We start from the raw sequence: 13,962 nt of genomic DNA, 5'->3' as shown, positions 1-13,962 counted from the left end.
ATGTCATCAGTACACAACACGAAACATGAAATAATTTCTTTCTCGTTTTTGGAACATTAGCGACACGCACGGTCAGGGAATGTCTGTAACAAGGGCTTAATTACCGCCTGTGTGTGTGTGTGTGTGTGTGGAGTTATGGGGGAGGTGTAAGCCCGTGTGAGGGGGTGTGTGTGGAGGTATGGGGGAGGTGTAAGCCCGTGTGAAGGGGTGTGTGTGGAGTTATGGGGCTGAGGTGTAAGCCCGTGTGAGGGGGTGTGTGTGGAGGTATGGGGGAGGTGTAAGCCCGTGTGAGGGTGTGTGTGTGTGTGGAGGTGGAGTAAGTTCGTCTCCAGATCCTGCTGGGAAGGAAGCCAGGTCAAAGGAGACGCCCTCAAGTGAGTCTGCTCGCTTCGTTCCCTTCACACAGACTACTCCAGAAGCCTCCACGTGTCCACGTTCGCCACACATACCTCCTGCTGGCCTCGCAACCACCACTACCACTGATGTATTACAAAGAATGGAACCGTATACACTACAATGCCTCATCATAAAATCATCCCTCAACTAAGGACCCCGAAATGAAATGCAGAAATGATTCATCTGCTCATAATTACGAGCTGAAGATAAGACGAGATGAAACATTAATTTCCATGATCGGAGAACTGCGTACACACAAACATACACACACACACACACACACACACACACACACACACACACATACAGGTAAAGGTGGTGTGGCGTTGCGTGACCTGGCTGACGAGGACACAACCAACAATTAGTCTTGACGTGTACCCTCTTGCCCCTGCCACAAGTACAGACCACCACCTTCCTAACCCGTCCCTTATGTCCCTCTACAGGAGAAGATCACCGCCCTGCACGACGCCTCTAGTAAGGGGGATGTGAAGACGGCGAAGCGGCTGACGAAGGAGAACCCACGGCTGAGTATGGCGAGGACACATGACGGGCAGGTGGCCATGCATGTGGCGGCGGCGGCCGGCAACACCCCCGTCGTCAGGCACCTCCTGTCCCTCTACCCGGACGCCATCCGCGTCGAGGACGCAGTAAGCAAGCGTTCCTCACACACACACAGGCAACAACCGACAGCTGTCTTCCACTTTCTCGCATCATTATGACTCTTAGGTCTACAGGACCTTGTCTTATGACCTCCCACTCCCTCATTCCCTACTGTGAACTGCATCACCATGGCTCACAACATGGCTGCTGGTGTAGATGTAGATACAACATGGGTGCTGGTGTAGATGTAGATACAACATGGGTGCTGGTGTAGATGTAGATATAACAAATATATATCTTTTCCACCACTGATGAAGATAAAAGATGGGTTGAAATGAAGAGTTTAAGTCATTCTGTGTTAATACATGCCAAGACATCCTGGGACGATGTATCCCTCCCTCCACACACGTCAGTGTTAAAGATTAAGTTTTACTGAAGAGTTCCGAGCGAGTGTATAGTTGGGTCTCAAACCTCAGCTGTTGCCGAGATGATGATGACCTCCCTGCTGCGCCACATGTAACCTCCCGCTTCGCCTTCTGCAGGTTTGTAATAACTTCCGACCCACCTTTCCCACCCTGCACAAGAACTGACTTTTGACTCTCCTAACTCCTGTGCCAGAACTGACCTCCGACCCACCTCCCTCCCTGCACTACAAATAACCTCTCCCTTCCCATGACATCAGAGCTCTCCCTTCTTGTGGTACATCTGACCTTTCTTCCCCCCCAACAGAGCGGCAGGACGCCCCTGCACTACGCGGGGTTGTCGCGGGAGACGGGCGCCCACCTGACGTACGACCTCCTGAAGCGGGAGGGCGCCAGCGAAGGCCTTCAGGACCAGGTGAGTAGAGAGAGAGAGAGAGAGAGAGAGAGAGAGAGAGAGAGAGAGAGAGAGAGAGAGAGAATGCTTCAGAATAACTACGCCCGAAATTCTGTCATCAAGTAGTGACTACAGCGCGTAGCACTTACCACAGAGCCGAGTAAAGCGAGCGTCCCACCGCGCCCATCGGTCTAAGACCTTTTATAGGCGTTTTCATCTAAACGAGACTTGCAGTTCCCTAGCGAGATATCACACTAGGACCACTATGGTTCCTAGCACTTGCAAAACATTATTCTAGAGCTAATATGGCCTCTAGAATTCAATATATGTCTAGCGCTCAATTATCTTCTAATACCCCTCCTTTCTAGAGGAGGTCACATCACATCATCCATATTAGATCCTAGATGGCCCTAATGAATCTAGTAATGAAACTAGACACTTTTGGCGTTCCTAGATCCAGTATCCCAAGTCCGGCCACAAACCCACACAGAAATGTTCTCAACTGAATATTTGATAAAAAAAAAACTGATATATTGATTGATAGTTTGATCTACGATGAGTCTACCCATATTCATTTATTGAGACAAATTTTTATTAATGCAACTTATCACATGGTTTAGAATAAATGAACTAATTGAATGTATTTAATTTCATTCATTGAAAAATCGACTTGAATAAAAACATCTCTTCTGTCGTGTTGGTTGATCAACACACAAGGATAGGCGGCCCACACAACCCTGACAAGATCTTTGTCACGTTCCGTCCCGCACTAATTTCACATGACCCACTAACTTTGACCCCACTCCCCGATGACCTCCGTCGACCTGCTCTTCCCCCACAGAGCGGCAACACCCCACTCGACTACCGCCACCTGCCAGACAAGAAGGACGGCCCATCCCGTCACCTTCGCTCCAGGGGACGCTCCAAACTCTCCACGAAAGATCCCTCTGGAGGAGCTTCTCGCGGGGCATCGAGAGCTGCCTCCCGCGTGGCATCTAAAGGCGGTTCTCAGGGTACATCGCGCGAACCATCACGGACCAATTCGCCGGAGGAGGCATCTGGATCCAAGGGCCCGTCCAGAGCAAGCTCTGCTGCAGGAGGAGACGAAGAGGTCCAGAAGGCCATAGCAGCCGCCGAGGCGGACGAAGACTACAGCCTCCTGTCTGACATGGTGGTGAGGGGCGACGGAGACTCGCTGGTGGGCCACTCCTCGGACGACCCCGAGGTCAACACCTTCCTGGAGAACGTGCCACAACACCTGGTAGGACGCTGGGCAGTCCTTTGCACGCCCCCCTCTGTACAGTCGTTCAGTCATAGTAACCATTCCCTCTCTTCTCACGGATCTGACAGCGTCACTAATTAAACCTTAACAACCCATTAAACCTCCAGTAAGACCTTGATATTCAATTAAGCCTTAACAGCTACGACCAATTAAGCCCTACCAAACAGCAAGATCTAAACAACCCATTAAACCTGAATAAACCAGCAGTTCCGCCCCATTACGATATACGACACTAAGTATAACCTCGACCCTCATAATAACAAGGGCGTAACCATTCCTACATATGATTAACGACTTAACGACACACGACCGTAGATGTCTACACTCCCCTGTGTCATCTTCCTGTTACAGGAGTCAATTGACGAGGTGCACGACGCGGCAGAGGCCGGGGAGACCAGGAAGGTCATGGCCCTCCTGGACACGAAGAAAAAGGCGCTCGCCAGGGATTCGAACCACTGCAACATCCTCCACAAGGCTGTCTTACATGACCACACAGGTGAGGCGACACTCGGGGGGTCAAGCGAGGTTAGGTTAGGTCAGGTTAGGGGCCATACAGACAACTGACAAAACTATCCATTACTTACACACACACACACACACACACACACACACACACATATATATATATATATATATATATATATATATATATATATATTGTTCCTCTGTGCACTATGATGTTTTAGGAACATTTCTAAACCCTAATACGTACCCATGAACCTCATGAACGTTCAACGATAACACCTGCCCTTAACCCCATATTTAACACCTGCCCCCGTCCACCCCACATCTGTCTAACACCTGTACCTGTCAATCCCATATCTAACACCTGTACCTATCAACCCCAAAGCTAACTACGGCACCTGTTAAAGCCCAATCCTTGTCGACCCCCACACCTGTCCAACACCCGTCTAACATTCTCTGACAGACCTATCAACGCAACTGTGCCAGAAGTACCCTGACCTGCTGCAGCAGGAGGACCTGAGTGGCCGGACGCCCCTGCACTACGCCGCTGTGGTGCGGGGACACGAGGGGCATCTCTACCACACCCTCCTGGAGGCTGGAGGGGACGCGACACGGCCTGACCAGGTGAGTCCTATGACCCTACCAGGGGAGTGCTACGACTGCACCAGTAGAGTCCTATGGTTCTACTAGGGGAATCCTACGGCCACGAAAGGGAATTCCTTCGCCATGCCCCATCAGGGAGCTCCACACAACCCAAGACAAGCAAGTCATATGTCAGATTTCTAAAGCATGAAAACCACCACCCAACCTCATCCTAACCTCCTCGCCCCACCCCATCCTCACCCAGCCCCACCAAAACCTCAACCAGCTCCACCCAAACCTCATCCACCCAAACCTCACCCAGCCCCACCCAAACCTCAACCAGCCCCACCCTAACCTCAACCAGCCCCACCCTAACCTCACCCAGCCCCACCCAAACCTCAACCAGCCCCACCCTAACCTCACCCAGCCCCACCCAAACCTCAACCAGCTCCACCCAAACCTCATCCACCCAAACCTCACCCAGCCCCACCCAAACCTCAACCAGCCCCACCCTAACCTCAACCAGCCCCACCCTAACCTCACCCAGCCCCACCCAAACCTCAACCAGCCCCACCCAAACCTCACCCAGCCCCACCCTAACCTCAACCAGCTCCACCCAAACCTCATCCACCCAAACCTCACCCAGCCCCACCCAAACCTCAACCAGCCCCACCCTAACCTCAACCAGCCCCACCCTAACCTCACCCTGCCCCACCCAAACCTCAACCAGCCCCACCCTAACCTCACCCAGTCCAACCTCAACCATCCCAACCTTCCAATCCCCAAATCCCGTCATGGACCAAGCAAGAGTCGATAGTTCACCCTGTCCTCCCTTAGTGAAGTACTCCCTCTCTGCTCCCAACTCAGGGCGTGTAGCCCATACTCCCTTACGCCATGCGACTGATTTAGGGACTTTCAACCAGCCTTCCAACTGCTGTTTTAGGGTCGTTCATCCAGCCTCCCTTCCCTCCAGGCTGGCAACAACCCTGACGACTATTATCGCGACCCTGACCTGCTGACGCTGGGAGACCTGAAGAAGGAGCTCGCCGATGGCCTACCGACGGCGCAGGGGAGCCCCGAGGAAGACGAGGGCGCGGGGAGGCCCCTCACCAAGGGCAGCGAGAGTAAGTAGTGGCTTTAAGATCCTAACCCTTGACCCTTAAGACTCGAAGTTGGTGTGGTAAAGTTAGAGAGGAGGAATGGTACCATCCCTGGCCCTTAGACCCTTCTGGTGATGTCAGAGAGAAGGAATGGGACAGTCCTGGCCCTTAGACCCTTCTGGTGATGTCAGAGAGAAGGAATGGGACAGTCCTGGCCCTTAGACCCTTCTGGTGATGTCAGAGAGAAGGAATGGGACAGTCCTGGCCCTTAGACCCTTCTGGTGATGTCAGAGAGAAGGAATGGGACAGTCCTGGCCCTTAGACCCTTCTGGTGATGTCAGAGAGAAGGAATGGGACAGCCCTGGCCCTTAGACCCTTCTGGTGATGTCAGAGAGAAGGAATGGGACAGTCCTGGCCCTTAGACCCTTACGTTGATGTAAGAGGAGGAATGGGACAGCCCTGGCCCTTAGACCCTTACGTTGATGTAAGAGGAGGAATGGGACAGTCCTGGCCCTTAGACCCTTACGTTGATGTACGAGGAGGAATGGGACAGTCCTGGCCCTTAGACCCTTACGTTGATGTACGAGGAGGAATGGGGACAGCCCTGGCCCTTGAAACCTTGTAGTAATTTCATGGGAGGAATGGGGACAGCCCTGGCCCTTGTAACCTTGTGGTAATTTCACAGGGGAGGAAGGAAGACATCCCTGGCCCTTATACCCTGGAGGTAATGTCAGGGAAGAGGAATAGGGACATCCCTGGCCACTCAAAACCTTGCAGTAATGATAGAGGGTAGTAAGGGAGACATCCCCGGCCCTTAAACTCTTTTGGTGATGTCAGTGTGGAGAAAGGGGGAGATGTCCCTTAAACCATTGTTGTTCTGACAACGTCAGTTAATAAGCAAGGGGAATAGTTGTTGTGGAATTAGGTCAAACAATGATATTGAATTTAATCTGTTTTATGTACTATATATATATATATATATATATATATATATATATATATATATATATATATATATATATATATATATATATATATATATATATATATATTTATATATATATATATATATATATATATATATATATATATATATATATATATATATATATATATATATATATATATATATATATATATAAATATATATATATATATATATATATATATATATATATATATATATATATATATATATATATATATATATACATATATATATATAAGCATGTCGATATCACTTGGTGTTTTTTGAAGTTTGTATCATACAAAATTTTGGCCTGTGACATCACTTGTAACCAGCAGTGTGTCCAGTGTAGAGTGCAACTTGTTGATCGGGTTGACTCTGTACCTACTGTGTCTGGTAACGCTGTAAATAGTTGTAACACACCTCTCACTCTTACTTTGCACTCTTCTACGTCCCTATCACACTCTCCCACTCCTGGTATTGCTCACTCACTCTCTATTTCACACTCCTAGCAGCTATCACTCCCAGTTTAACTCATCTACTCCCTATTACACTTTCCTACTCCCAATTGGATTCTATCATTTCCTAGTACTCTCACCCAATCCCCCATTACACTCACCTATTCCCTCTTAACACTCTCCCACTCTCTATTACACTCAATGACTCTCCATTACATACTCTATTACACTCAATGACTCTCCATTACATAAACATTTTTCAAGTCACTAATCTGCTCGCTCTCTCTCTCTCTCTCTCTCTCTCTCTCTCTCTCTCTCTCTCTCTCTATATATATATATATATATATATATATATATATATATATATATATATATATATATATATATCCATCTCTCTATCTATCTATCTATCTTCCCCCGTTACTCCCTGCAACTCCATCACATCCACCCTCAACCCTGGATTTCCCCAATCTTCCTTCTTACTTATCATCATCATCATCCCACTCCACATCTCCCAGTTATGATCATCACTTGTACATTTAATTCCCCCATTATACTGACTCCACGGAGCAAAAACGATGTCATATGCAAGAGATCAATTGATTCATCTCCCACTTCCTCCCCCAACCCACCAACGTCATAGGATGGACCCGCCCCTCCCCTCTCGTTCTGGTATAGTGCCATCACACATCCTTGGACGTAGACCTATCTTCCCTTGGGAACCACTTACCCTCCTCCCTTCCTACTCGCACACATGCCATACTTTCTAAGATAAAATCCCTTGATGCATATAATAACTCTCCATTTACACCATGTATTCGTAGCACCTTCCACAAGGCATTTCCGTTAACCTTATCATGCGCATTTTCCAGATCTATTACTGCTATATACAGCTCACTCTCTTTTCCCCAAGTACTTCTCAAATTCTTAGATTATATATATACATATATATAGTCAGACGAGTACATATACGCATATAATAAACTAGAATAACATGCTCTTTTGTACTATAAGTGTTCACCATTATTGTTTAGATATGTCACCCTCCACGACCCCAGTCCTCATCCCACCCACACACACACAAGCCTTCCTTATCACGGCCACCAAGTCCACCCCACGTTTGTGTGTGCTTCCCTCACCCTAGGTCATGTGTTGACCTCTCCCAACCTCACCACGAGACCTTGCATGAGTCTCTCACGTTGTTGTTGTTGTTGTCGTCACCACTAGGCCTTGCTGCATGACCTGTGTGGAGTGTTGGCTGCCGGAACCTGAGTGTGTGTGCAGGTGAGAGGGGGCGCCAACCAAGGGTCAAGTGCTCGGGTGGGACGCATTCTACTCGAGGGTGAGATGTCCCCTGCTCGAGGGTAAGGCTTGAAGTTGAGGTGTCCTTGCTCGAGGGTGATGTACTCCCGCTCGAGTATGAGATGCCCCTGCTCGAGTTATGGCTTGACCCTGCTCGAGGGTGAGGCGCCCCCCCCGTTCGAGAGTGAGGCACCCCTGCTACTGCACTAAGGCTTCAAGTTGTTAAGTATGTGGTCTCCCCCGGGCGGGTCTCCAGCCACCGTCAGCTACTACGGCAGCGAGGAGGACGGAATGGAGCGCCTCGCGCCCGACATCCTGGCCAGGCTGGAGGAGGAGTACGAGAGGCTGAGGGTTACGAAGAGCCGATCGCTCATGAAGAAGTTCCTGACGCCCGAGGTGTTCGGGAGGCTGAAGCACCGCGTCACCAGCAGCGGCGCCAGTCTCCTGGACGTCATCAAGTCCGGACTGGTCAACCTGGACTCCGGCATCGGACTGTACGCGCCCGACGCCGAGTCCTACACCATGTTCCATGAACTGTTCGACCCCGTGATCGACGAGTACCACGGTGGCTTCGGCCCGGCCGACTACCACCCCGGCATCAACTTCGGCACCGCCAACGCCCTCGGTGACCTGAACGAGTGGGGTCCGTACGTGGTATCGACCCGCGTGCGCTGCGCCCGCTCGCTGGAGGGCTACCCTTTCAACCCTCTCCTCACCAACGAGCAGTATCTCGAACTTGAGCAGGACGTAGAACGGGCGCTGGACACCTTGGAAGGTGATCTGGCAGGATACTACAGACCCCTGGCCAAGCTGTCACCCAGCGAGCAGCAGCAGCTGCTGGAGGCCCACCTGCTCTTCAAGCAAGGGGACAGATTCCTGGAGGCCGCTGGGGCATGTCGCTTCTGGCCGGAGGGGCGGGGGATCTTCCTGAATGCTGACAACACGCTCGTCGTGTGGGTCAGCGAGGAGGACCATATGCGCATCATCTCCATGCAGAATGGAGGAGACCTGGCGCAGGTGTACGACCGGTTCGCTCGAGCCGTGACTGCCCTGGGTAACCGTCTACCGTACAGCCTCTCCCAGCGGCTCGGGTTCCTCAACTTCTGCCCGACCAACCTGGGCACGGCCATCCGGGCCTCCGTTCACATCCGGGTGCCACACCTGGGCAGCGACCGACGCCTGCTGGAAGACACGGCCGACCAGTTCCACCTGCAGGTCCGAGGCACCTCGGGCGAACACTCCGAGGCCAAGGATTTCGTCTTCGACATCTCCAACCGGCGGCGCCTGGGCCTGACGGAGATCGAGGCGCTTCAGGAAATGTACGACGGAGTGAAGGAGATCATCCGACTGGAGATGCGCATGGAGGAGAGCTCCAGCCGTAAGGGCTCCGCTCACATGACGTCCTGGGAGGCTGCTGACACCATCGCCGGTCACTAACGCCCTTGCACGACAGATAAGGGACAAAGACAAGAGCCCTCCTCCCACCCGTGCTGCTAGCCATGTCATACATAGGAGTCCCTCATCCAACATTGGGATACAGATTTTTGTTACACCTGAGCCACAGGCGTACCTCAATACAGTAATCCTCCAGAAAATCACTCGAGAAACAGATTATCCATGAAGATATCAGCGGGTAGCAACACAGGCGACAAACAGAATATGAATATAAAGCAAAAACTGCAACACTGCTGTTGGTAAACCTAGAACAACAAGAATCAACACCAGGGAAAAAAAAAAACTGACTAGAATCATGTTCAAAACTTTATAAGGAAACACTTCGAGTTGAACCTTGCGTGTGTGTGTGTGTGTCACACCTGACACACACACACACACACCCCAAGTGTAACACAGGCAACAAACAGGTCTTCAACAACACCTGTTATCTTGGACACGAACACCTCCCTCCCTCATGTGTTGGTCACAACCGTAATAGTATTGTTCGAAATTATTTTCGGAGGAGGGGTGGGTTTGGAGACCATGGGCCGGGGAGGAGAAGCATTTTTAGTTCAAAGATTATGTTCGTTTTACACCAGTATTTTGAGGGAACTGTTATTGTAACACATCTTCCACTCGATGTCACACAGATCAGACCTCTGACCCTCGCAAACAGTCGGGGCTTAAAACCCTTGGCCTGACGACGTTACGACCCTTAAAGTGCGACGACTTGCCTTTAGACATGGCCCTAAAGGGGAGGGTCGTACCTACGCATGCTTAAATAGGAAACGGCACGATTAAAGATCGAAGATTTCAAGACACAAGAGCTGAAAGTCTGAACTCCAGACATGACCACAATCTCCATGAAGGAAGATCGGGAGGTCAAAAGGTCGAGTGTGGTGATGTATAGAGGTCAAAGGACACTTTAACCTCGAGCTGCTTGCGATAGTCAGAGGTCAGACTTGAGGAGATCGAGTGCCTGCGATGTCTTAGGGGATCCAAACCCTTCAATAAACTCGAGCACTGGCGGTACTGAAAGGTTCGACTTGATTGACGATAAGGGTCGAGTGATGGCGGTGTGCACAGACGTCAGACCATTAATATCGAGTCCTTGCGATATCTAGAGGTCACACGACGTTCAAAGATAAGAAAAAAAAAATAGAAAAATCGGTGATAGCAGAAGTCGTACCCTTAATATCGAACACAGGCGATATCTAGAGGTCAGACTTAAGGCTTGATGTGTGGAGGTGACCAACACCAGCAAGAGCTGCAGTCATACAGACACTCGTATAAACTCAATTGTCCCTCTCCTTGCGTTTGTTTACACCCATTATCACTATCATCATTATGATGATCCGAGTTTTACAACAGCAAAAAATAATACCTGCGTCAAGCTACCGTAAGATAACGAATGTGGATATTTCTGTATCTCTCATATATCTTCCCGTTCTGTTACCGTCTCAATTACCCATATTCCAAACGAAGATTGACCAAGATTTTTCAGTGGGTTGTTTTAGAGGACTGGAGTCATCCATCCCTTTTCAAACAATAACTAGCGAACACGGAACACAAACTTTCCTTTGTTCAATTGGAATTCGACAGATCTACGACGGCTAAGCGTTGTGCAGACCACATAACAACAGAGCATGACTAAACATTAGATGGTTGTTGATCATCGTTAGCCTTCCTCAGCTGTGTTTATCTTAGGTCTGGTGTTGAAAAGGTGAATTCGCTTGGGTGAAAAATATATATCCATGTTTTCCTCTCCGCCCAAAGTGACTTTCAAATCAGTTCCCATAACCCATGCCATTCTCCCCCCCAAAAAAAATCATGTGAAATAAGTAAGGATTCACAAAATTAGGATATATAGATTCCTTTTAAAAACCCATGTACGGAAAAGTGAGATGAGCATTTGTACAAAGATATATCGTATTCCACAAAACACAATCTTACAAAAAAGATATACAACTCTCAGTGAACAACGCATTAGAGATATCTACAACATATGAGACACGCCACATTGTATGTGTTTGTAAGTCCGTCTGTGTAAAAACCTCTCATTACAATAGTGTGGTCTAAAGTAAACACTGTAAATGCTATCAGTACATTATAAACAATATATTTCAACTTTATCTGAATATCTAAGACTTTACCGTAAAAGAATATAAAAGTCTCTCCCGGATATAATCATTTCATTTTCAATGATATTTACACTTGTATTCGGTTTACAATTGCGCCTCATTTACAATAAAATCAGAGAAGGGGGCCAGGTGAGGATATTCCCTCAAAGGCCCAGTCCTCTGTTCTTAGCGCTACCTCGCTAATGCGGGAAATGGCGAATAGTATAAAAAAAAAAAAAATATATATATATATATATATATATATATATATATATATATATATATATATATATATATATATATATATATACACTGAAATATATACTGTAGTATATTGATAGCATGTCATTCATAGGTAAATATTTTTTGTATCAGCAATACCTGCATGCAACGTCCAATTTGTGAGTAACTCTGTATCATATTTGACCAGAAGATAGAAGGGCTTCACCTGAGCAAGATAACACCTGTTTTTCATTAAGATCCCTGATCATGCCACTCAAAAAGCACATGCCTTATCTTGATTCGGAAATTGCATATCACAGGGTGAATTTACCAAGATGAACTGCTACCAAGAAAAAATATCTTTGCAGAGACTGAAACCTTTTGAAAAATATCTATCGGGAAATTCGGGTTATCTTTGCGAATATATATATATATATATATATATATATATATATATATATATATATATATATATATATATATATATATATATATATATATATATATATATATATATATATATTACCCTCTTAGCTATTACATATAAAACCCTACATAAACAGAGCAAGTCATCAGAAATATACAAGTCAAATAATGCTGCGAGAAGAAATTATTTTAATGTACATTGTATATATTCTCTACGAATCTACGGGGAAAATGAAACATGATAAGTTCCCAAGTGCACTTTCGTGTAATAATCACATCATCAGGGGAGAGACAAGAGAGAAATATAAGTCAGTTGATATAGGCCTTCAGATTATACTGAATACGTGAAATGGGTATTTAGAAATACAACTCGATAGGTGGTTATCACTTGAAGGAGATGTGTGTGGTGATCTTCACTCGATTACTGGTTAAACGTAGAAAGTCGATTGCTTTAGTGACCCCCAAGCAATCAATAGACCTCAAGGCCACATGACCATCCTATGACAAGCACACTCCAACACATCACGTCCCAGTACTTGCTCCTACCCATGTAACCTAACATGCACTCACCTCCTGCCAGAAGACAAGTTAATGCCATGCATCTACAACACACACACACACACACACACACACACACACACACACGCACACACACACACACACACACACACACACACACACACACACACACACACAGAACGAATGTTAAACTCAAAGGCAAACCCATTCACTGAAGCCGTAACCTACACCTACTGAAGGCACTGTATCAAGGTAAAAAAGAAAAAAAACCACACACAATAGTTTGTATGAAAGGTTAATTCATGACATGTGACGGGTGGGAGACGCTGATGAAGACGGTAGAGATACACATGTGTTTAGCACTACACAGAGGTGAAGCAAAAGACAGAATTCAGATATACATGAAGGAGAGACTAAAAAAAAAGAGAAAAGATAGACAAATAAATATAGATACTCTGGTCAAGAAACACAGATAGAAATATTCACAAAAGCTAGGAAATATGTATATATATGTATATATTCAGAAAGTACACTACTCATTCAAATGAACACAATCAAATATATAAAGATCTAGGAACATATACGAAGATCACACAACACGTAGGAATAAGAGATGTGACACATATATAGTACAAGGTTCAGAGACGGGGCAACACGTGTTAGAAAACACTCTCTCGCACTAGCACACAAATATGAATGACAAAGAAAAAAAATATATGAGAGCGTAGACCTGTAAATATACAAAGGTTATTTACGACATCTGTATGACTTGTGAGGAAACACAGCCAAAAAAAAAACATTGACTTAGAAATACATCTGAAGAAATCTAAATACACTTTTCCCTTTGAAACTACAAACGCCTAAATAATGATCTAAAAGCTGTAAACATATACTGCATTTCGTCGTAGACCGGGAAAGATCCTTTTCTATAATCTAATCACGATACTATGCGTTCTATTTCTTCTTACACCTGTGTAAACACAAGCATGTAGGGAATGCATACATATGTATGTGGGAGCTACATACAGCTTTGCATCATCACTCGAATCTACAGAATACTGTGTATAGAAACTAACATGTACATATTCAAAACACAAACACACACACACACACACACACACAAACACACGCACATATATATATATATATATATATATATATATATATATATATATATATATATATATATATATATATATATATATAGGGATATACCAAGCCTCATCATGATCCAATTTTGAAAAACAGATTCATATTTTTGTAGATTCAACTC

The 13,962-nt window shown here is 46.5% G+C and overlaps 1 protein-coding gene across 5 annotated transcripts in view; it reads left to right on the top strand.

Annotated features, from left to right (window-relative positions):
- Window positions 1-13,962, top strand: part of LOC139748307 (uncharacterized) — a 107,934-nt gene that overhangs the window by 76,274 nt on the left and 17,698 nt on the right. For 3 of the 5 annotated variants that reach the window (XM_071661309.1, XM_071661308.1, XM_071661307.1), the window contains exons 14-19: window positions 840-1,043; window positions 1,726-1,833; window positions 2,654-3,073; window positions 3,446-3,590; window positions 4,023-4,183; window positions 5,115-5,265. In XM_071661309.1, coding sequence (XP_071517410.1) covers window positions 840-1,043; window positions 1,726-1,833; window positions 2,654-3,073; window positions 3,446-3,590; window positions 4,023-4,183; window positions 5,115-5,265 — 1,189 coding nt within the window. Of the gene's footprint in view, window positions 1-839; window positions 1,044-1,725; window positions 1,834-2,653; window positions 3,074-3,445; window positions 3,591-4,022; window positions 4,184-5,114; window positions 5,266-8,224; window positions 11,215-13,962 lie in introns of those variants that run through there. The other 2 variants (XM_071661310.1, XM_071661306.1) reach the window with 1 other exon arrangement.

The sequence above is a fragment of the Panulirus ornatus genome, chromosome 73 (assembly GCF_036320965.1).
Source record: "Panulirus ornatus isolate Po-2019 chromosome 73, ASM3632096v1, whole genome shotgun sequence".
NCBI lineage: Eukaryota > Metazoa > Arthropoda > Malacostraca > Decapoda > Palinuridae > Panulirus > Panulirus ornatus.
The sequence above is the reverse complement of the archived record's forward strand: the minus strand, read 5'-3'. Positions and strand labels throughout refer to the sequence as shown.